The sequence below is a fragment of the Colletotrichum paranaense genome (assembly GCF_030867605.1).
Source record: "Colletotrichum paranaense strain IMI 384185 chromosome Unknown Scaffold_4.1, whole genome shotgun sequence".
In the NCBI taxonomy this organism is placed as follows: Eukaryota; Fungi; Ascomycota; class Sordariomycetes; order Glomerellales; family Glomerellaceae; genus Colletotrichum; species Colletotrichum paranaense.
In genome coordinates this window covers 2,447,585-2,469,482 of record NW_026848962.1, presented here as the reverse complement: position 1 = coordinate 2,469,482, position 21,898 = coordinate 2,447,585, and the positions used below count along the sequence as shown (strand labels likewise).

The 21,898-nt window shown below is 51.1% G+C and overlaps 9 protein-coding genes across 9 annotated transcripts; 2 read left to right on the top strand and 7 right to left on the bottom strand.

Moving 5' to 3' along the window:
* Positions 1-768: 768 nt before the first annotated feature.
* Positions 769-2,560, bottom strand: CPAR01_05830 (sugar transporter; the record flags this gene model as incomplete). The annotated part of the gene is made up of 5 exons (XM_060490106.1): positions 769-1,303; positions 1,380-1,753; positions 1,816-1,950; positions 2,023-2,129; positions 2,182-2,560. 5 exons carry the CDS (start codon positions 2,558-2,560, stop codon positions 769-771), a joined length of 1,530 nt encoding a protein of 509 aa, XP_060351572.1.
* A 657-nt stretch (positions 2,561-3,217) lies between these two features.
* Positions 3,218-5,693, top strand: CPAR01_05829 (uncharacterized protein; the record flags this gene model as incomplete). Its single annotated transcript, XM_060490105.1, has 4 exons — positions 3,218-3,298; positions 3,379-3,797; positions 3,875-4,543; positions 4,610-5,693. 4 exons carry the CDS (start codon positions 3,218-3,220, stop codon positions 5,691-5,693), a joined length of 2,253 nt encoding a protein of 750 aa, XP_060351571.1.
* Positions 5,694-5,947: 254 nt separating this feature from the next.
* Positions 5,948-8,717, bottom strand: CPAR01_05828 (Cel3c; the record flags this gene model as incomplete). The annotated part of the gene is made up of 5 exons (XM_060490104.1): positions 5,948-6,329; positions 6,384-6,775; positions 6,831-7,872; positions 7,950-8,529; positions 8,597-8,717. The coding sequence occupies 5 exons, from the start codon at positions 8,715-8,717 to the stop codon at positions 5,948-5,950; spliced, it is 2,517 nt and encodes an 838-aa protein (XP_060351570.1).
* A 664-nt stretch (positions 8,718-9,381) lies between these two features.
* On the bottom strand, positions 9,382-10,209 carry CPAR01_05827 (3-oxoacyl-(acyl-carrier-protein) reductase; the record flags this gene model as incomplete). Its single annotated transcript, XM_060490103.1, has 1 exon — positions 9,382-10,209. The coding sequence occupies one exon, from the start codon at positions 10,207-10,209 to the stop codon at positions 9,382-9,384; it is 828 nt and encodes a 275-aa protein (XP_060351569.1).
* A 1,478-nt stretch (positions 10,210-11,687) lies between these two features.
* CPAR01_05826 (uncharacterized protein) lies at positions 11,688-13,054 on the bottom strand (the record flags this gene model as incomplete). The annotated part of the gene is made up of 3 exons (XM_060490102.1): positions 11,688-11,734; positions 11,796-12,819; positions 12,884-13,054. The coding sequence occupies 3 exons, from the start codon at positions 13,052-13,054 to the stop codon at positions 11,688-11,690; spliced, it is 1,242 nt and encodes a 413-aa protein (XP_060351568.1).
* A 545-nt stretch (positions 13,055-13,599) lies between these two features.
* Positions 13,600-14,955, top strand: CPAR01_05825 (uncharacterized protein; the record flags this gene model as incomplete). The annotated part of the gene is made up of 1 exon (XM_060490101.1): positions 13,600-14,955. One exon carries the CDS (start codon positions 13,600-13,602, stop codon positions 14,953-14,955), a length of 1,356 nt encoding a protein of 451 aa, XP_060351567.1.
* Positions 14,956-15,032: 77 nt separating this feature from the next.
* On the bottom strand, positions 15,033-16,648 carry CPAR01_05824 (aldehyde dehydrogenase; the record flags this gene model as incomplete). The annotated part of the gene is made up of 3 exons (XM_060490100.1): positions 15,033-16,011; positions 16,066-16,464; positions 16,521-16,648. The coding sequence occupies 3 exons, from the start codon at positions 16,646-16,648 to the stop codon at positions 15,033-15,035; spliced, it is 1,506 nt and encodes a 501-aa protein (XP_060351566.1).
* Positions 16,649-17,966: 1,318 nt separating this feature from the next.
* Positions 17,967-18,368, bottom strand: CPAR01_05823 (endoribonuclease L-PSP; the record flags this gene model as incomplete). Its single annotated transcript, XM_060490099.1, has 1 exon — positions 17,967-18,368. One exon carries the CDS (start codon positions 18,366-18,368, stop codon positions 17,967-17,969), a length of 402 nt encoding a protein of 133 aa, XP_060351565.1.
* Positions 18,369-19,258: 890 nt separating this feature from the next.
* CPAR01_05822 (uncharacterized protein) lies at positions 19,259-20,984 on the bottom strand (the record flags this gene model as incomplete). The annotated part of the gene is made up of 2 exons (XM_060490098.1): positions 19,259-19,455; positions 19,511-20,984. The coding sequence occupies 2 exons, from the start codon at positions 20,982-20,984 to the stop codon at positions 19,259-19,261; spliced, it is 1,671 nt and encodes a 556-aa protein (XP_060351564.1).
* Positions 20,985-21,898: the final 914 nt, after the last annotated feature.

The window sequence follows — 21,898 nt, the reverse complement described above, 5'->3', positions numbered from 1 at the left end:
TTCATTGCAGGTACGTGGCGTGAGGGCTATGATCTTGGCATTGTGAAGCAACGTTGAGCAATCGAAGTGGACGATGATTGAATCACCACCTCAATTGAGATGTAGCGGCCGATTCTGAATGCAGGGGTTGTTTGAAGTCGAATGGCACCATGTTGTTGGTAGCAGGTTGGATGAGGGGCCTTTAAGGAGGCCAGGAACGAACCAATCTAGTTCATCAACCAACGAATGCTTATCTACCCCAAGAGACCCAAGATAGTGGTCGCGAAACGAGCTGAGCGCGATCCTGGAATCGGCCACGCCGATGTAACCACATTTTGAATGCAGTCAATAGAAATGGGTTCTTACCGCCGTGTCGGGCCGCCTCGGGCTGGACCGCAACGGGCAGGTTACTCCGCGTTGACCGAACCAACAGGACTCTGGTGTGAACTCCCCTGTGAATCCTCGAGGATAGAATTCTCGAAACAATTCTCAAAAAGGTTAATGAGACCGCACTATGAAACAACCCAGCCTTTTTGTGGCCACAATCAACCAAATTCTGCTACCAAATTTGGATTCTGGCTAGAAGTATTTTTCGACTAGCAAGAGAAAAGAGCCCCTACATGGGGGCTGAGCCTCTCGTCGGTTGATGAAGGGGCCGGCACAGCACAGTTTTGAACAACATTGAGATCTGGCAACGTGGGATATGTATGCCCCTGAGTTTCGCTCTTGGTTCAGAAATTGAGATCATCGAGTGACCGCTGAATATAACACCACAGGCTTCCTTCCTCGTTACGCCTTCTCCGTGTGTCTTGCGGTCACAACAACCCCGGCCTTTTCGCCGTCTTCTGGCGTAGCCTGAAACATGTCCTCCGCCTTGTACTTGCCGAATTTGCGCAGCGGGACCCCTTCGTTGAACATCCGGTCGATCTGTTCGAGAGACTTGCCCTTGCATTCGGGGATGCAGAACCACGTAAAGACAAGCGCCAGCACCAGGATTCCCGCAAAGATGAAACCGACTTTCGAACCTAATCCTGCGCCGGGAGTATAGAGCAGGTATGGGATGCTGAAGTTGACGAGGAAGTTGGCCAAGACGTTGACCATTGACGCCGTTCGTTGAGAGGCGTCGCGCAGTCGGAGGGCCGGAATCTCGGTCGTAACGACGTAGTTCAGAGGCGCCCATGCAAAGACGTAGCCGGCGGCAAAGATCGTTAGCATGGCCACGATGCTCGTTTTGACGGCGAATGATGGTTCGGCCACTGTACCCAGGGAGCCCATGGTTACAATGGCGGCAAATTGCCAAACTGCACCGATCAGGAGGAGAGGTCTATGAGTTTATGAGATTAGTACACTTATGGCCCAGAAGGCACGACAGAGACGGTCTGTGGTAGAGATCTACATACCGACGTCCCACACGATCATTCAGGTAGAGTCCGACGAAGACCATGCAAAGGTTTACGACGGCGTTGATGATGGTCATGGTAAAGGGGTTAACGGTGCCAATGTCCTTGATGAAGATTGCACCGTAGGTAGAGGCGAAAGCCTGCCCGGTCGCTTGCTGGAAAAAGTTCATGGCCATCACGATACCAGTTCTCTTCAAGTTGACACCCTTGAAGAGTTCCATATAGTTTCCTTGTTCGACTTCCTGTTTCAAAGCGTACTGGAGGGCAGCGAACTGTTCATCGATCTCGGAGTCAGAGATAGTGCCGGCTCGGAGTTTCCTTAAGGAAATTTGGGCTTCTTCGACTCTGTCCTGGGTCAACAACCAGCGAGGTGACTTGAATGAAAGTCAGTAGGTGCAGTCTATCGCATGGGGGGTTGTGGTCGACATATGCTTACCTCGGGGATGAAGAAGATCAGGCCCATGACGATGACAGGAATGACATAGAATAAGCCCATCGGAATCCGCCAAGATGCATTGCCATCCAGGGTGCTGGTTCCTCTGCAGATAGAGTTGACAATCAGAGTGCCAAACTGGACAAAAAATTGTTAGTTGAGCAGGCCTGTTACCTTAACTACTTCACTGACTGGAGACAAAAAGCTTACCATCAGACTGAATTGGTAGGAGCCGACTGCAAAACCACGAATCTCCGAGGGGACAATCTCAGACTGATACACTGGGACCACAGCGAGTTCCATACCAACGTAGATGTCTGCATGCTCCAGTCAGCAACTCTGATGCAGGACGAGGGAGAAACCGCTTACAGTTCAGAATGCGTGCAGCCATGATCTGCTCTCGGGTACTTGAAGTAATCGCGATTGTTGCAGGGATGACGGCCCACGCACTCATTCCAAACATGCACCACCGGCGACCCCAGCGAGCACTGACGAGGCTACCGATGATGACCCCGGCCGCGAAGCCGATGTAGTTGAGACTGTTGAACAAGGCGAGCCAGCCGGTGGGAAGCTTCCACTTGCCAGTTGTGGGGTTCTGGTCGCCAAACTGGCGCTGGAACGCGTCCATCGCCTGTGTTGTTGAGTAGCCGGCGTTATCGAAGCCATAGTTGAAGGTCGAGACGGCAATTACGGTAAAGGCCGCAGCCAGGGTGCCGTTGAAATGTTTAAGGATTCGGTTGGGCGCCATCGCGAAAGTGAGACCTCGGAGATCTTTGTGCGACTGTTCGAATAACCTCAGCTCCTTGCCTCAAGTGACAGGGTGCTCGGGCTGAAATTGGCGATGCATTCTTTGCCCGGTCTTTATGTATTCAGACGCGTTGAAGGAATCAAACTCTACGCCTCGTGGTTATTACGTTACTACGTCGTTCCCTGTCAAGTGGAGCCAGGACTCCCCGTTGATCTGAGCTAATCACCCCTTTCACTGGCAATAGAGTCGTCCGATCAGACGCACGAGACGAACCAACACATGGCCGAGGAGGTTTCCCCAACTTGGGGAACCCACTGGGGAAGCAAGCCGTTCACGGCGCTAGGGACGAATTCCTGGAGGTGAGTGGAGGAATGGAGAAAGCCACGCTGCGACGGAGCGACCCAGCGTACCAGCAGAGAGTCCAGAACGAAAATCTTTTGCGGGTGAGGAACCCGGTGACCGCCCGCTTGGGATTTTGGCGTCCAACTAGGGTGGCCCCCGGGGCCCGGAACTCGGGCGGATGCGAGAAAGACGAAATCAACGCGGAACTCGGGCGGAAGACATGTCACCTCTTCTTCCCCCGACTTCCCACCCCGTCCCCCGACCTTATGCATCTTCACTCTTTTGATCAGAAAATACTGCGGGTAAGACTCGAACATGGAGACGCCTAATCCATATCGCGCTTCGGGTCGGCCCCGAAAAGGGTTGCAGATATGTTTCCAGTGCCGGAACCGCAAGGTAAGTCGCGGTCAACTTGCACCCGGAGTCTCCCTGCCGCGGTCCTTCGGGAAGAGGGTCCCCTAACCCGTAGCCGATAGGTCCGATGTGACGGCGCACCTGGAGGTTGCGAAAATTGTCGTCGGCTCAAGTTTCATTGCTCCTTTGCAGCACCTGATCAGTTGCCGGATGCTGCAAATTCTTCGACTCCTAGCAGCAGTGACCCAAGCCATCTGAGGCTGGAGAAGCGTCGCGTGCGTACTGCTTGCATACAATGTCGTGACAAGAAGACAAAGTGCTGTGGCACGCAGCCCTCATGTCGGCGATGCTCTCATCGCGGTGTGGACTGCCAGTACCCAGATGTGTCTAAGTCTTCATCAACCAGAAACCCAAATTCGGATCTCCGACACCAACCACCTGCTACAGTGCGTGGTGGTTCGGAAAACAGCATGGAAAATAGAACTTCATCTATGAATCGAGATTCCTCCGTTGCGCATTCCCCAGCCTCGTCACTTGGGTTGTAAGTTGAGTCCCTTGCAAGTCTACTTGGCAATTCCCTGTGTGCTGAAGTTTACTGAAATATGTCCTGTTATGTAGTGAGTTGAACTCGAACAAGACAATCATCAAGCAACACATCGATGCTTTCTTCGACTTTGTCTATCCAATACCCTGCTATGGCTTCATCCACAAAGCAACCTTCTGTCAAAGCTGGGCACAGGACACATACAACCCGCGCCTTCTGAAGGCAATGTGTGGTCTGACAACGCGCTATATTGCATCAGGGGACAGTAACCGTCTGCAACAAGCGACTAGCTGGATCCAAGAGTCGGAGATGCAGCTCTTTATGCGGCTCAGTGAGCCTTCCATGTCGGATATCGAGGCACTTATGCTCACTACACTGGACCACATCATCGCTCGTCGATTTAGTAAAATGCTAGTATCTGCTTGCCTTGCAGCAAGACTAGCATTCATGATGCGACTCAACTATGAAGATGGCCGCCTAAGCTTCCTTACTCAAGAGCGTCGCCGGCGTCTCATGTGGGGGATCTACACCATGGAGACGCTTTACTCCAGCGGAAGAACAGAATTCACCGGGTGTCCGAAGGAAACAATACACCTGCAACTTCCCTGCCACGAGCGATCTTTTACTCTGGATATTCCTGTAATGACAGAACCTCTGAAGCCCCCGGAAAATCAATGTTCTCTGGAGCTAGGTCTGATGGCGTATAATATCCGAGTCCTCGACATTCGAGATCGAATACAAAGGTACAGTATCAAGATTTTATTGCTGCCTTGACGGTCTGTCGGCCCCAAGCTAACCAGTCTATTTAGGTTATCGCACACAATCACACATCATCGGAAGCCCTTAGTTGAATGTGTTTCGCTCCTCAAAGGACTTGTGGACGAACTCGATGCGCTGCGCCGTTCGCTACCGCCGCAATTTGCATTCGACAAAAAGAACCTCTTTCTCCGAGCCTACACCCCACAACGCACCCCTTTCGTCATGTTCCATACATGGTGGCATCAGTGCCAATGCGATATGTACAGGTTTACGATACCGGGCTTTCGGGAAGGTCTCCCCGTGGAAGAGTTGCAAACTCTGCCTCAGGACTTGGTCTCTTTCTGCAGAGACAAGTGTCTCCAGCATGCGCTTGCTGTTGCGAATATCATGGCAACAGTGAATGAAATGGGGAGAGACATTTTTATCACAGATCCGGCCTTGGTGATGTGTACTTTCCACTCTGCCCGTGTCATATCACGGCTTGGATCAAGCCAGTTCGCCAACTTGCCCAAGGATGTCTTGATATCCAAACTGAAGGCGTGCTCAGATATTCTGGAGACGCCAGCTGAGATATACCCCACCACCAAGCTTTTGCGAGGTGGAATTGCAGATCTCATACACGATGTGGAGCGTGACTCTGGGGACTCCAGCCCGCTCAGATCTAATTGGGAGGCCGAACAGCCAGGATCCGACAACGAGGCGACCGGGGCTCAACAACCTGGTGTGGAGAGAGGTACGCAAGGGTCGGTGACGGAGGTCTATTCAAAATACAGCGTCACAGATGAGATTCGGAAACTGAAATTCCAACAAGACGGTGAAGAGGACAGGGATGAGTACCAGTCAAATGCGCCGGCAATAGGGGTGGGCGCAGATGGTGTCACACCTCAGCAGTTCCTGATGACCGATATGTCAAAGGAGCATGGCCCGCAGCCATACATGCCGATGCCTCAAGATTTGACAGCCAATGGCTTTGGCTTTTCAGAAGCTGGCTTCGGCACAAGTGCGGCACCATACGATGTATCAATGACTCTGGGTTTTGAGCCGAGTTACGGGGAATGTCAGCCAGACTTATTTCTAGATACCTTCATGCCACTCCAAAACGACTGGAATATGGCTGATTCTGGTTGCTTTTGATCGTTGGTAGCACCGATCTCGAGATCTGGAATCCCAAATTCACAACGCTCTTGGCACTATTGTCATCTTGCAACGGTTTTCAGTGACTTTGTAGCAGGCTTCATGGAGCTATCGATGAGATCCTCAAGCCCTAAGCTTCGAGGCATTACGCAAGGTCTTTGTCTGAAGTCTCTATATAGAACAAATACTTAGTGCGTAGGTATATGTACATGTACCATCTGGTCAAGCCCGACCACGCATATGGGGGCCTTTACTCAAAGGCCAGTCCAGAACACGTCCTTCTCAAGCTCAAAGGAGCCATCTAAGATCGCGCCTCCTGCAACGATTGAAGCAGTATATCGGCCTCTTTCACAACACCAACTGTTTCTCTTCTCATCCCAGACAGCGGTGCTATATCTATCGATAGGAATTGAGACTCTTCTTCTCTCCCCTGGCTGCAAGAAGACTTTCTCGAATCCCATAAGCGAGCGAACGGGACGCGAAAATTTTGACTTGTGAGATGTAGTCGAGTAGTTGATGTACAGGCGGACAACTTCTGCGCCTGCCATCCGCCCGGTATTTTCTATGCTGATGTGAACTCTGGAGGACGATACCTGCATCTCCGAGATTTGGAAGGTAGTGTAACTCAGACCATGGCTGGGAGAACGTCAGCTTGCAGGCTTCTGCAAAAGTACAAGCAAGTCAACTTACCCAAATGGGAATGCAACCTCCATCTTTCTCGCTTCGTACCAGCGGTACCCAACAAAGATGTCTTCAGAGTAGTAGACCTTGCCATTGTCGCTGCCGAATGCAAGGTACGCAGGATTGTCTTCTAGCCGAGCAGGGAAGGTCATAGGCAATTTGCCGCTGGGGTTGATGCGTCCAAATATAACGTCCGCTACGGCGTTGCCCGCCTCATTGCCGCCGTACCAGCTATGGACCATCGTCCTGGCGCTATGCCTCCAAGGTAGGCTGATTGGATTTCCGGCTTGAGTAATCACGATAGTGTTCGGTTGCGCATCTAGAACCGCTGCGATAAGGTTATCTACTTGTGGCGGCATGTTCATCGTGTCTCTATCTTTGCCCTCCTTTTCCAAGTCCGCCTAGAGTAACTATCGTCAGCTTTCTGGGATGCAACAGTCGTTGAGAGTTTCTTACGTTTAATCCGGCAACCACAAAAGTGTACTTGCATCTCTTCGCTAGCTCGACGGCTCTCTGGATGCCCTCTTCAGGATCAATTTTTCGGCAACCACCTAACCGGCACGCGCCACCTGGGATCGCTAACAGTGATCCACCCTTCACCTTTGATGTTGCAGCACTGCCGGCCTCAACGCGAAGGTGGTACCGCTTCCCAGCTGTCATCTCATACGTTGCTCGCCTTTCGGCTGAGCCCTTGCCGAAGAACATGCCTCCCGGTGTCTGTTCTGTCGAGTTGTCAATGACGAGCTCATCATTGATGAATAGGTCACCAATGCCGTAAGTCGCCAAACCGAATTCGTACGTGCCGGTGTGTTCTGGAACGAAATTCGCACGCATAGACATGAAGAAAGTTTCTCCCTTCTTGGGATGCTCGTAGTCCATCAGTTGATAGGTGGTGTCCGGTATCGTAACACGATCAAACGCCATTCGCTGTTTGATGATATGCGGCTCGTTGAATAATTCGATCGTCACACCTCGCTGACCTTCATCATTGCACACGTTGTCTTCTGTGAAAGGCGGTAACAAGATATATCCATACACACCCGGCTCATGGTGTACTTCAGCTGTAGGAGGTAGTGAGTCCCGTATGCCCTTGAGTACGGAACTGGTGTAGTATGGTCGAAGACTCGCGCTGCCGCCTCCACAAGCAGCTGCGAGCTCAGCATTTGGCCCGATGATGGCCACTTCACTGCAGTCTTCGGTTGATATTGGCAATAGATTGGCAGAATTCTTCAACAGTACGATACTCTCGCCTGCCAAACGGCGATTCAGGGCCCTGTCTTCAAGAACATCCCGCATATTCTCTTCCTTCTCGACGCGAGCTGAAGCCGCGTCATTGACAAACTGTAAAACTTTTCGCGCTCGCTCGTCTATGGTGTGTTGGTGTACTTTGCCGGAGAAGACTGCGGCAAGGGCTTCTTTCTCTCTGTAACGACTAGGGCCGGGCATCTCAATGTCAACGCCAGCGTTGAGCGCTCCCTCACAAGAGTAGGTGCCGTACCTGCACGTGTTAGCCGATACACTGTTGAACGAATGGAGCATGAGACCTGCCAGTCACTCATAATGAGACCATCAAACCCCCACTCTTTCCGCAGGATGTCTTGGAGAATCATGGGGTTCTCAGAAACATGTAGGCCGCCAATTTTGTTGTAAGAAGACATCACTACTCTGGGATTGCTATCTCTCAAAGCGATTTGGAAAGGTAAGAGATAGACTTCTCGAAGTGCCCTGTCAGACATGCGCACGTCGAGAGACATCTTTTCGGTCTCTTGATCATTAGCCACAAAGTGCTTCAGAGCTGCCAGAGTCCCTCGGGATTGAACCCCCCTGATGATAGCAGCTGCAAGCATTCCACTCAAGTGCGGGTCCTCAGAGAAAGACTCGAACCCACGACCATTCAGCGGGGAGCGAATGATATTGACCGTTGGGCCGAGCCAGACATGGGCACCTTTGGCGTCGCATTCTTTGGAAAGCAGCTGGCCAGCTTGCTCGATCAACTCAGGGTTCCATGTTGCTCCTAGGCCGCTCCCACAAGGAATGCAAAGCGCGGGCACTGGGTTGAAGAATCGTGAGCCTCTGACGCCATTGGGTCCATCGGTGCATTTGATGGCCGGGACGTTGTGCTGGGGAAGAGGGGTGGAGTGCCAAAAGTCGGAGCCTTTACCCATAAGCTGTCAGTACTAGGGACTCAGCTTGATGGTTTTCTTTTCTTGGGGGATTCTCACCGGCAAGCAGCGAGACCTTCTCTGCGAGTGTGGCATTTTCGATGATTTGATCAACGTTGACAAGCTTTCTTGGAGGCGGTTGCATGTTGGATGAAATCAACTCGTTGTCGTGAGACACCATGTTCAACACCAACAACCAGTATAATAAAGGATCTCAAAAAAGATGAATAGAGAAACTATCGAAATCGAAATATGGAGTGAGCTCCTCAAACGAGAGCTGAGAGGTATACGGAGAGCTACTCGGATACCCGGGCTGCCGTTTCGGATGTCGGGAGCCGGAGCTGCCCGGAAGTCGCCGTATTTGGTGCGATGCACGATGCGAATGTGGAGTGAGCTAAAATAAGCTAGGTACATTGCGGAGTGGAAATTGCGCTGAGGGGCATGTAGGTCAGCCTTCCAATTGCATGTGATTAACCACTGTGCCACTGTAATAGTGTGAGGACTCGTCTTTCTCATGAATACAGTACGCAGTATTCCGCAAGTCGGGCATGAAGACATGAGCTACGACTTGAACAGCCTTGTGGCTTCTTGTGATACTTCAATTTATGAATGGCTGTTGCCGTCAGATTGTCGGTCGCGACTATTCCTTCCATGATTGAACTGATGGCAGAATCATGATATCCGACTGACAGAGAACGATGGAATGTTATGAACGTGGCGAGTATGATGGGACATGGGAGGAGGTGTGGAAGTCAAGTGAGTATTATTCGTAAGTTACAGTGGTTGATTCATGTACTCTATCTGAAAATATCCATATAGGTGATCCAATATGTTGAGCCATAAAATCAGCCAAAATGAGCAAGGGTTTGACGATGTCCACCGTTTGCGCTGACAGCAGCTCCGTTGACCCAACGTCCCTCTTCACTCGCAAGAAATCCCACGATATAGGCGATATCATCAGTGTTCCCAAGACGTGGACCAACAGTCATGTACTCGATCTGCTTGTCGATGAACTCCGCATGCAGTTCCCTCGCCTTAGCGAGCGCATCGGTCTCCGTGGGTCCAACCGCCACGCTGTTGAAAGTCATTCCCTTCTCTGCGGCAAAGGTGTCTGCAAAAGACCTCGTGAAGCTATCGAGCGCGGCTTTCGTGGCTCCGTACGTCATGATCGGGCTCGGATTGCCCACTCTACCGGCAATACTGGAGATGTTGATGACACGACCACCGTACTTGGGCGCATGCTCCATGAAAGCCGTTGTCAGGCTGACCGGGGTGTAGACGTTTGCGACCATGATGTCGTTGAAGTCCTTGGCTTGCAGCGTCTTGACGTCCGAGGTGTTGGTAATATCAGCGAGAATCGCATTGTTGACCAGAATATCAATAGTCGTAACTTTCAGTCCGTTCAAGGCATCCTTGATGATCTTTGGGGCGATTGTGGGATCGGTTGAATCCGCTTTGATTGCAACAGCATTTCTGACACCCAATTCGCGACATTGTGCGAGAGTATTATCGGCAGCGGCCTTGTTTGCCACGTACGTGATGGCGAGGTTTTCCACGCCCTTGCGGGCAAAGTGTACGGCAATTCCGCTGCCGATTCCTCGGGAGCCTCCGGTGACGATGGCAGTCTTGCCCTTCAAGGACCACGGCTCAGCTGGGGAATTGGTGCTAGACATTTTAGACTTGTTGACGATGTGTTCTGATGGGATGAGTTCGATCGTTGGTGGATAGCTTATATGGGACGTGAATGATGTTGGGAGAGATCGTTGGGTTTACTACCTCCAGACTGTAGGGCCCGACAGTCTTCATAAATAGTACGTTCGAACAATGTTCGCGAGTACGAGCGGTTTTGAATTTCAGACGGTGATATCACCGAAGCATATGTAGGTTTGTCATCTTCGTTCGAGCATGGCGGACCGCAAAGTATGGATCCGGGGTATCTCAAACGTCCGAGCTATAGACCGACCGCCAAGTCCGCAAGCGCAATGTTGATCGCCAGGGTATTTCTCATTCACTGATATGACAATAAGCATTATTCCGATTCAAGAGTATAGATGCAATGACATGAATGAATAATTCATACGGAGCCAGCAAACATGCCGTCTAGGTACGGTGTAACGGCGCTGTACTTCGTACTTGGTGGGAAAGGATACTTTCGTCCGTTCTACTATTTCCCAAAAATTGGACGAGTTTTGCGCAACACTGATCTACACACATTCAGATCTCCCCACTTTCAATTCTTGCTATGCAGTAAGCCATGTCATCTGCGCCTCTGTTCGCTTGTGTGTCAAACAAGACTTTGAGCGCTGGCTGCTTCGTCACTGGAAAGATGTGTTCCTAGTGGAGTTACTTGCGGAATTCATGCGGACTTGGCTAGTCCTAGTTCTTCTGTTAAAAAATTGCAGTACAGCTTCTCGTATCCATGCTCACTGATGATTCGATGTGAACTGCACATCGGTTCGGCGGAGTGACAACGTTGCATAATAACCGGGCCGAATTCACTTGACATTAGAAATATGCGCCATAGGCCATGTCAGCTTGGATCCTGAAGACCCTTGGAAGAATTTTGAGAATTTTGTCTCGGCATGGACCACTAAGGTTGTGTTCAATCGCCACCTGGGCAATACTCGAGACATGTCACTCGGGCCGTGAGTTGGTTGGCCACTCGTTCAGCACTACGGTTCTCAGTCTCAACCATGGTGGATTATGTCAGGTGCTGAGCCGGCCGGTCCAACACTCGGACGAACTGGGTGGGATACGGAGTTTGCGGAGGTTAGCGCCGGCACACCTTAGCGGAGCGGGTAGTCAGCTCCCCCATGTCACTGACCCGGGTCACGATCACGATTCAACGTTATCCTTTAGGCACATCCTCCTCCGGGAGGCCTAAGGGCTCCGATCCGGGCGAAAAGCTGCTTTTGATTAGCATTCTAGTTTTCGGAGACTTTCGCGCCCCCGTAATAAATAAGATCTACCCGACTATCCAATTCGCCCACTGACTTGATAGGGCGTCCACGGAAACCAAAGTGCTTCCCTCTCGTCGGAGGTATGACTTTGGTTGATTTTGTGTTCTATGCCGGTTTCTATGATAATCTTCTAACCTGGTAGAAGCCGTTGTGTTTCCAGAAATCTTCCAAGCAAGTATTAACCCCTCGATCTAGTTTTTCTTCTGGTTGATGCCGAACGTTGTGAGATGCGGCCAATCTAGAAAGCCTCATTAGCAAAGGACTCGATAATTACCAGTGAAGTAAGGTTGAAAGCTTACCGAAAGTCGTTCTGTCCGAATTAACGCGGGAGATTCGCGCTTTCTGTCCCACGCTTAGTATCTCTCCAACAGCTGATCCAAAGCAGTACCCATAACGTCCAAAGACAGGACTATACTTGGCGCCCTTGTCAACTCGGCGATCTTTATTCAGCTTCTTCCACACCAATCCACGATCGTCACTCGCAGTCTTGCCAGTTTCATAGTCAACAGTAATGCTCTGGCAACGATAACAATTGGCCGTCAGAGGCATCTGGACACCGCCGTCGAACGTCAACTCGCCCCAAAAGTCCTCTGCAAAGGGACCGCTTGCGCCTTTGACGACGAGGTTCGGGCGGAACTTTCGAACGTCCATCGTCAAGTCGCCTTCTAGGCGAGAAGAAACCTCCGCGGTGGACTCTTCAGTGACGACGAGGTAGTGTGCAAGGTCGTTGAAGACAAGACGCTCCTCGGGAAACCGGGCAAATGGGACGAATGACCTGAGACGTCTAGCGAGTCTAGCCTTTTGCAGACCTGCTTTGCTGTTTGGTGCCAAAGACCCCAGGACAGGTCGCGAGCCGTCACCAATATAGGCGAGTCTCGCCTCAACACCGAGGCGCTCCGAGAACCACGTCGCAAGTTCGTCGCCCATGTCGTAGGCTTTGGCCTGGCTCACGTGAAGGCTTGTGTCGATCACTTCTAGCCCCTCTGTACTTGGCGATAGGGCGAATCGGATTTCGTCAGTGGTGGTGATGTTCGCTTCGTTGATAGATTTGCCATGCTCCGTTCCCCGGCCGTGCCATTTTACTATGACTTCTCCATCGGTCGCGTTTTCTTGCCTTCCATCATGCTCAATTGAAGCCCGGAATAGTGCCATATAGAGATAGTAGCCGATGAACATGGTCTCATACGTCTTCTTGGATGGGTCGGTCTTATCCCGAATGACCTTTTGCAGGGAAAACGTCCTATCTCCGACTAAGCCGTACTTGCCCAAATGTGCTCGTTGCACAGCGCATCCTCCTAGCCCTTTGATAGGATATATGTATAGCTATGAAATTTCAATCAGAATCATTCAAATTGGCTATCTTGCACACTGGGAGGCCAAGTCGTACTTGTGTGATTTCTAAGGGTTCACTCGCTGGTTGCGGTGACCGGGCTAGCCGGATGCCCAAAATGAGAGCTATGATCGAGCAAGCTACCAGTGCAACGGTAGTGCTCATAGTTGTCAATGGATTGGGCGTCATCTGGACTTCAGCCCATGTCTCATTCGTTGCAGGGTCCATTGTTGACTTGTCGTGAAAAGCTCACTCTTTATTGGGGTCGGTCGTTTGTCTACTCGAAATTTTGCAGCCATTGGGTTCAAGGTGGATTATGACCGCCCACCGGATGGGCTTCCGACGCGTTCTTTGATCTGCAAAACAAGGTTTGATCCCGGATAACAGTTACAGCTGTCACACAAAACAGTAGACCGGGTCATTTCGACTGCCGCTAAACCCCTTGGGGAAACTAGATGGGCCAAATCCCGCAGACTTTGGAGCTTCGTCGAGTCAATCCAGCCCGGATCCCATCCGTGCTCATCCCCCTTTTCCCCCGCACAGCTTCCCCATCTACCGAATCCTTCTCGAGCACTTGGGAGGAGGGGCGTTGATACCAGACGAGAATCCTTACCCTGCTGATAGCAAACCACAACATCAGGCTTGGATCTCCACTCACTCGTCACTATCTGCTATCGCGAACGTCGCCGAGAGCTTACTAGTACCCAATTCGACATTGACGCAGCCTTATAAAACATCCAGCTAGCCGTCTCTTGACCGTTGGAGCCCCAAAGATGCCCACAAACAGAGTCAGGGTAGTCGAGGGATCTTGTTGGCCCTGCAAGAAGCGCCGCATCAAGTGCGACCTGACAAAGCCGCGGTGCAATCGTTGCGCCAAGATTGGGGCGGATTGCGACTTCAACGCTCGCCGCCTGAAATGGAGCACCCGGCCCACGATCAAGGCTCCGGCCATCTACCAGATCGCCACCAGAGACGCGCAGCTCGCGTCCTGTCTGGCTTCAGACGAACGGCGCGCCCTGGACTACTTCCACCACCGCCTGTGGCCGCTTCTCACGACGGCCCCGGAACCTTGCGCGGCCCCAATCTTACAGGCTCTTGAGCATCGGGTCGTACTTCTCGCGGCGTGCGTCATTGCGGATGCGCACCGGGTTCTCCAGGACGGGAGGAACAGTCGCAGTCTTCTTCGTATGAAGCGACTCGAGTGTCTTGCGGCCGTACGTGGTGAGGTCGGCGGCGCTCACATGGTCGATAAGACTTCACTCATGACCCTGTTGCTTGCTGTGCTCTTACTCTATTTCCACGACGGATACCTTGAATGCGCTCAGGCGTCTGCGTCAACGTCCAGTCATCATGGGGGCGTGAAGGCAATCATCGACAGTCTCGGGGGCATTCTCCCGGTCCTGGAGACGAGTCATGAGTCGATCCACATGCTCCTCTCCGAATTTGCGTCAACGGATCTCACAACTATCATGCTCAAGGGAGGGAAACCCTCGTTCCCTCACGAAATATGGGATTCGATTGAGAAGAGATCCGTATGGTGGGGAAGAGACATTCTTGGACGCTCATCCCTGGCCTCAGTTTTCCAGCAAATATCTCGGCTAACAGAGTTCCGAGATGCTCTGAACAACGGCACCGAGCAACTCTCAATGGAAACTATCCGCAAGTTCGAGACGGCCTTGTCTCCGATGTATGCCAAGATCACGGACACATGTTCAGATACTGGAGATGTCGATCCGGACTCGGAGGCAAACAACGATTTCACTTTAATTCGCGCCTTTCAGCATACGGCTCTCATCTACATGTATCGAGCTATTTGCGGCCTACCAGTCTCTCATTCTCTCGTACAGCAGCACGTTCTGCCGTGTCTAGAGTGCATCATCGATATGAAACAGCCGTCAAAGGTGCTAAATTGTGTCATTTTCCCTTTGCTCGTTGCTGGTGCGCATGTTCAGTCCCCGAGACACAGAAAAGCAGTTCTGGGTATCCTTCATATTATTCGTGATGAGATGCGGTTTGCTAGCTTACATACTGTCTCTGAGGTTTTGTGCGGTGTATGGAAGGCCGCTCGAGAGGACGTAACGTGGTCGGAAATGTACTCCGACTTGGCGTCAGATGCCGTCGTGCTATAATTAATTCAAAAAGGAAGTTTGGGGCTGGCAATAGATCATGTGGCTTCGGGCTTTCAAGATTTCTCTACTTGACCAGTTCACAGTTTGAATCCCATGTTGACGTGCACTGCCTTTGTCTGTGAGTAAGCAGCCAGACCAGCTTCTCCCAATTCGCGACCAATGCCACTTTGCTTGACGCCACCGAATGGAACACGAATATCAGAGTCATTCGAACTGTTGATCCAGACCATTCCAGATTCGAGGCGGGCGGCTACGCGATGGCACCGCTCGATATCGCGTGAGAACAACGCAGCGCCGAGTCCGTATGAAGTGTTGTTAGCCAAAGAAACTGCCTCTTCCTCCGTCTTGAAGGGCGTGATGGCGACGAAAGGACCGAAAACCTCTTCTTGGAAGATCCTCATATCTTTCTTCACGTCGGAAAAGACTGTTGGCTCGATGAAGAATCCTTTGCCATCCCCGACGTTCTTGAATGGAACTCCACCAGTCACAAGCTTGGCACCTTCATCCTTACCGGCTTGGATGTATCCCAGAATCTTCTCATATTGGACCTTGGTGATCTGTGGTCCCTGGAATGTGTCGTCGTCGAAGGGGTTGCCCACCTTGTTCTCAAGACATATCGCTTTGAACCTTGCAACATAGTCCTGGTAGACATCTTCATGAACCAGGATTCTGGATGTGGATGTGCAGATCTGGCCCTGGTTGCTCATGATGCCAACATGGCCCCATTTTGCTGCTTGGTCGAGATCGGCATCGCTGAAGACCACGAGAGGTGACTTTCCGCCGGTCTCTAGCGTGATGTTCTTCAGGTTAACGCTCGCAGACTTCATAATTTGTCTTCCGGTTGCTGTGGAGCCAGTGAAAGCAATTTTATCAACATCGGTATGAGAAACTAGGGCGTTGCCGGCTTCCCTTCCAAGTCCATTGACAATGTTGATAACGCCTGGAGGAAAGCCTGCTTCCTTGATCAGAGTTGCAAAGTACAGGACAGAGAGTGGCGTTTGTTCGGCAGGTTTCAAAACCACTGTGTTGCCACACGCCAATGCCGGACCGAGCTTCCTGGAAGTTGAATTAGTTCGTGCCTTTTAACTGTGAAGAAAAAATTTCACTAACCATGCTGCCATCATGATTGGATAGTTCCACGGAATGATTTGTCCACAAACTCCAATCGGCTGCTTGATTGTATACGCAAACTTCTGAGGCGTTGTCGGAATGGTCTCGCCGTGAATCTTGTCTGCCCAGCCAGCATAGTAGCGTAGCGTTGAGATTGTTTCCGCCACATCTTCTCCGAGGGCCACGCCATACGGCTTACCGCCGTTCCACGTCTCAAGGGTAGCCAGAGTCTCTTGGTTTGCCTCGACGAGGTCGGCGAGCTTGAACATCAATCTGCCCCGATCCGTAGCAGAGATGTCACCCCAGCCTGGGGCATTTAGTGCTGCCCGTGCTGCTTTTACAGCCTTATCAACATCTTCAGGTGATGCGGCTTCAACTGCAGCGATCTCAGATTCGTCGCTATGATGTCGTCAGTCTCGTGGTATTCGACGAGTAACTTCAACTTCTTATCGTACCTTGGGTTGATGGCAGTGATCCTGGATCCTGAGCTAGCCTTCACGAACTCATTGTTGATGAAGAGCCCTGTAGGCAGGGAGATCTTCGTGCCATTCGGCGCTGTGAGGCTCAAGGTAGCAGCTGACATCTTGGTGCGAACTCCGGAGTGTGTGGGTAAGGGGAAAGAAACCAAGACACGACTGCCGTAGTTGAGCAAATCAGGGCAGGGTGTCTTGCTTCAAGTCGAAGACGTGAGGCAGCCCGCCCTCTTATTATCCACGCAAACTGTCAATGCATGTCGGACAGACTAGGCAATAAATGGGATCATTATGTCTCCGCCATCAAAGTGTCCCAGACAAGTGGGGAAGCGGATCTGTGAAATTCTGCAGATCGTCAGCGACTAGCTATCAGACGGGGCCACACTGGCGGCTCGGAGATCCTGAAGCAGACAAAAGATGGACAAGATCCCGTCTCCTAGTCGTAAGTGCCCACCAGGTTTACATGTGTCCGGATGCTTCTCCCCACCTTAGTTACTCCAAGCTGTGCAGCGTCAATTTCAACCATCCCAACGCCAATGAGAGGGGTGCGGGGTTTCCCGCAGGAGCTGTCCGAATTAGGCAACTTTTTTGACCATTGGCGCGGGGCTGTTGAGGTGCAGCAGCACAGGGTGGTCGGATAGCTTGAATTAGAGGGCCGGGAAGTGGAAGCTCAACTCGGTGATTGCTTGACATGATTCCAAGTTGCGGATACGAAGCATGAGACATTTTGCCCAGTCCCAAGTCGGAACTGGATATCCGAGACAGGCAACACACCACTACATGTAGTGACGCTTAAGTTGCAGGTTGGTCGCATAGGCCTCAACTTTGGCCACGGCGGTCCATCACTACCCTGAGAAGGTTTCTCAACTGGAGCAACCAAGCTCAAGTTACTTAAACTTACTTCGGTGCCGCCAATCAGAATTTTGCCAACAGTGAGCTTACTTGCGGGTTGCGCCACCGCTGCATTTGCAGCCGACTTTGTGTCAGGATGAACTTGCGTCTTGGCTTGGACCTTCTACCAAAAGTACGGAAACTAGCGGTATCATCGTAAGCTCGCAATGATACGTCGGAGTATTATTGGTGGTTAGTTAAGGTGAAATTGAAAACTAACCTTTTTACACTCTCGGTATTCTACAGCCTAGCCATGGTCCCTTGAAGTCCACAAGGTGGTCCAAGGGCTGTCTGCAGTCACATAGTTGCATGTACTTGAAAGTATCAGAGTTGAGTGATTTTACAAAATTTCGCTCAGTTTTTCAAAACAAATGATGCACGGCGGAAGGCTATACTATTTTGCACTTGGTGACTGATGATGCTCTGAAGACAGATAGCCGATATGGTACATAAAGTACCCAAGACACCGCGCCAATGTTGATCGTGTCTAACTCACAAGATTGGAAAAGTTTCTCTTGCATCCTACATCCATGTTCCTTAGACGGGGATCAACGCTTCAACTTCGATTTCAACCTGCATCCCTTCCAATCCAAGCTTGCCAATTTGGATGCACGTCCAGATAGGTCTATGATTCGGGAACAGTTTCTTGAACGTCGTCGTCATGACGTCGAAACTCGAGTCCATATCAAGATGATAGGAGCGAATCGCGTAAATGTCTTTGAAGTTGAGGCGTGGGTGAACAGCTTGAAGAGCTTTGAGAGCATTCTCGAACGCAATAGCGATCTGCTTTTCGAGGTCGGTTGTGATATTCCCTTTCTCGTCCCAGCCGCCCTGACCTGATGTGCGAACGACGTTTCCGATCTTCACAGCTTGGGAGTAGTGGTATTGCTCCGCGTTGGACTCAGTCCCTGGATAGTTGAAAAATTGGGCAGAAGCCATATTTGGGACTGTAGAGGATTGTGGTAGGCTCAACCTGGTGTGCTTGAAAGAATCTAGAAGCAGTATTGATGCATAAGATTCGTCAGACGGGCAACAGTACCATAGTTAAGCTAATTATCCACGCGAAAGGCAGTTGAGAAGGGCAGCCAAGAGGCTCAAGTAGTTTGCATGCAGCTAGTGCGGGGGGTCTGTATGGTGAAGTAATGCCAAGCTCGTACCGCTTTAGTATTGCAGGATATGCTCTCGGGTTGCCGCTTTCAGATGACCTGTCTTACTCCTTAATCGAGAAAGCAAGTGAATCAACGATGAGGGCTGGCTTGAGTGGTGTTCCACAACGTAAGTCTCAAGTTGGTCCATCTTGTTACCCCTTTGGGAAGGATGTTGCTCGTAAAATAGAGGGGACGGCTAGATTTCCATTTTAACGTGATAATGAATCAATTCCTCCTATCTACCTTAGAAGCCCTCACACAACTCGGCTGAACTACTGCCCGAAATGCGATGGCTTGCACTCGTATTCGTGTCTCGCCAAATCGGAGAACCAAGATTATGTCCTTGGCTTGCCTCATGAGTAGCACTAGAACGAAGGGATCCTCTATGAGACTTGGTCGCCGTGACTTTCAAAATGCTTGGGTGTAGGGTAGAAATGTCAAAGACAAAAATGTATGCGGGCAATCCAGGTGTACTGGGTGGCCTACAAGGATTCAGCTGCGCGGTATTTAGCGCTGACAAGTATCACATGTATAGAATAAGCTTAAGCCTAGGTGTAACTGCATGTAGGTTTTCATAACACAAACGCAGTGTGGTTAAAAGACCTCCTTTACACGTGTGGAAAGAGCGAGAATTATTGCATTAAACTCTCTGTAAGACGTAGCTAATTTTTATGTAAAGACTCAGTGTCCTGAAAGGCTATGCTTTTCTACCATGTCCCAGTAATGAGGCGCCGCCATGCGTCGCAACGGTTTCCCTAAGTACATCATGACCAGACACAGTGCCCAGAATGTCACTCCAAGAACAGCTGTGACTATGAAGGCATCGCGAAGACCAATGCTATTGATCATCGGCACTACAGCATAGCTGAAAGCGAAGCCTGGGTATGGTTAGCTTTGAATCTGACGCCAAGAGGAATGACGGCGTCAACTTACCCATCGTGTTGCGAATAAGGATAGCTGACACGAAGCCCTCGCCAGCGAGGTCCTTGAAGCTGTCGAGGATATATGTGAACGCCATGCTGGTTCCCAGAGGGAGAGTGACAGAGATCAAGGCCAGCCCGAAAGCAATACCGACCCAGTGGATTTGGTATGAAGCCCCCACGCCGTATAGGATGCAACCGACAGGGTGGGCGACAATAGCCAGGAAGCATAACCAAAGACGATGCTCTGGTTCCATTACTCCTCCATGTCGGCGGGCCATCCACACTGACAAAGTATCGCTCGCCAAGCTTGATATCAGACATCCGATCGATACTCCAATCACCGAAGCAAGGTAAAAGAGGCCGATAACGTTGGAGCCAAAGTTGTATGGTGGGTTGCCAAGGATGAGAGCCAGAGACCCGCCAACTACGTTATACCACGAGAGAATACCTCCAACCAGAATACCGGCGAAAATGACGGAAGGGAATCGAAGGAGGTAAAAAGGCAATAGAGACTGCTTCAGCTGTCTTGGTTTTCTGTCGTCTTGATATCCCCATAGCTTGAATTTCGACCAGAAAGCTTTTTCGGGTGCTACATTGACGCGGTTCGGTATAGTGCGTGTCTCAATTTCAGAATTGACACTGGCTGCACCTTCCGCAGGCTGAGGCTTCTGGTCTTCGGTCCGCTCGGTATCGATTGCGCTCTTGTCGCTATCAAAGAGCCCCCGCTGCTGATCGGTGATGCCACCAACATCGGCTTGTGAACTAGGCCTGCAGAACATGGTCTCTTCGAAGAAGAGAAATGTCAGAATGGTTATTACACCACCTGTAATGGATAGGATGTACTGGATCCAACGCCAACCCAGGTCTTCGGCGATGAATCCTGTAGCGACTGGGCAGAGGAAGGCACCACACCACAACATCCAGCTGTAGATACCCATGTAGAAGCCTCGTTGGTGGACGAAATACAGGTCGTCAATTACGACTTCGATGAGAGTCTCCATTGGCGAAGAGACAATGCCAATGATGATGCGATTAACAAAGAACTCGGCTCGAGACTTGACGTAGGCAGTCCAGAGACTGATAAAGGTCATCGCGACCATCGAATAAACGAGAGTCGGGCGCCTTCCGTAGTTGAGCGCGAAGTTCTGGGTGAGCAGAGTGCCCCAACCGAGAAAGAGGAACATGAGGCCATTGCCAGTGCTAAGGTCTGCTACAGAAATGCCGGTGTCTGCTTCGATTTGCAGGTAGGCGGGAGACAGGCCGGATATGATTGCAGCGCCGAAGAAGCACCATGCCATGACCCAGGAGATGTTGAACGTCTTGCGCTTTCGCGTCCATGATAGCGGATCGTTCGGGTCGCTGCTCGGTTGTGGAACAAGAACGATGTTGGTGTGCTCCGAGCCATGCTTCACGTCGAGGACGCCTTGTGTGTCGACTAGCTGCACCGTGCCCGGAATATCGAACGTGATAGTCGTGTTTGTCATGATGGTTGCTGGCACGGCCCATACGGGAGACCATTAAGAGCCCCAGCGGTGGCTCGACAATGATATACCAACCGGCCAAAATTCTGCTCTTCCTCAATCGACTGAAAATTCTACACTACCACCTCCTTTTCTGCCGATTCAAAGCCAACGAGGCGGACTGGTAGACCATTAAACTGATGCATGGACCATCGGGCCCTTTTCCAAACTCTTAGGCCTCATCCATGCCGGCGCTAAACCGTACGAGGGTAGGAGATGGTCCAGCACTGCTAAGCCAGCCCCTCGACGCATGTGTTAGGCGTAAATTAGTTGGCTGCGAATGCCACCTTTCTAGGCAGTCTTATCAATGCGGTATCTAAGTTCTGCAGATTTACTGCCCAACGAGGCCGTGCACGCGCGAGGATTTCTGCGTCCGATGCAACGTGAAGACACAAGCCGGCCCCGCGATGATTCACTTCCGGACGTTTGGTCGTGGGGGGAATGCATCCACTTGAACCCGGAGACGCGGTAAGACGTGCATCTTTCGATAATGCAGGTCCTTTGATGGACTCGACGAGCACTGAATGAGGTTGCAGATCTGGGTGCCAAAGAAGTGGTCCAACATGTTTCCGAATTTGGCCATGCCTATCTAGCAGAGTCGCCCGGTTTGATAAGACGAGATAACCCCATGGACAGGGAATCAATGTCTGCAATCTCTACGTTAGGTACGATGTAGTTGGACGGGACAACGTGCATCACGCGATTGTTATACGGGCATGGTGGCATGGATTATTGCGGCTTCGAAGTGCGCGTGACAGTTGATACGACCCAGGTGCGAGGCCATTGGTACGATGGAAATATTGAAATCAAACATTCATGCCGGTGATACGTATGAGTACAACATGAAGTTCCGATACATACTTACGTGGCAGTCAACA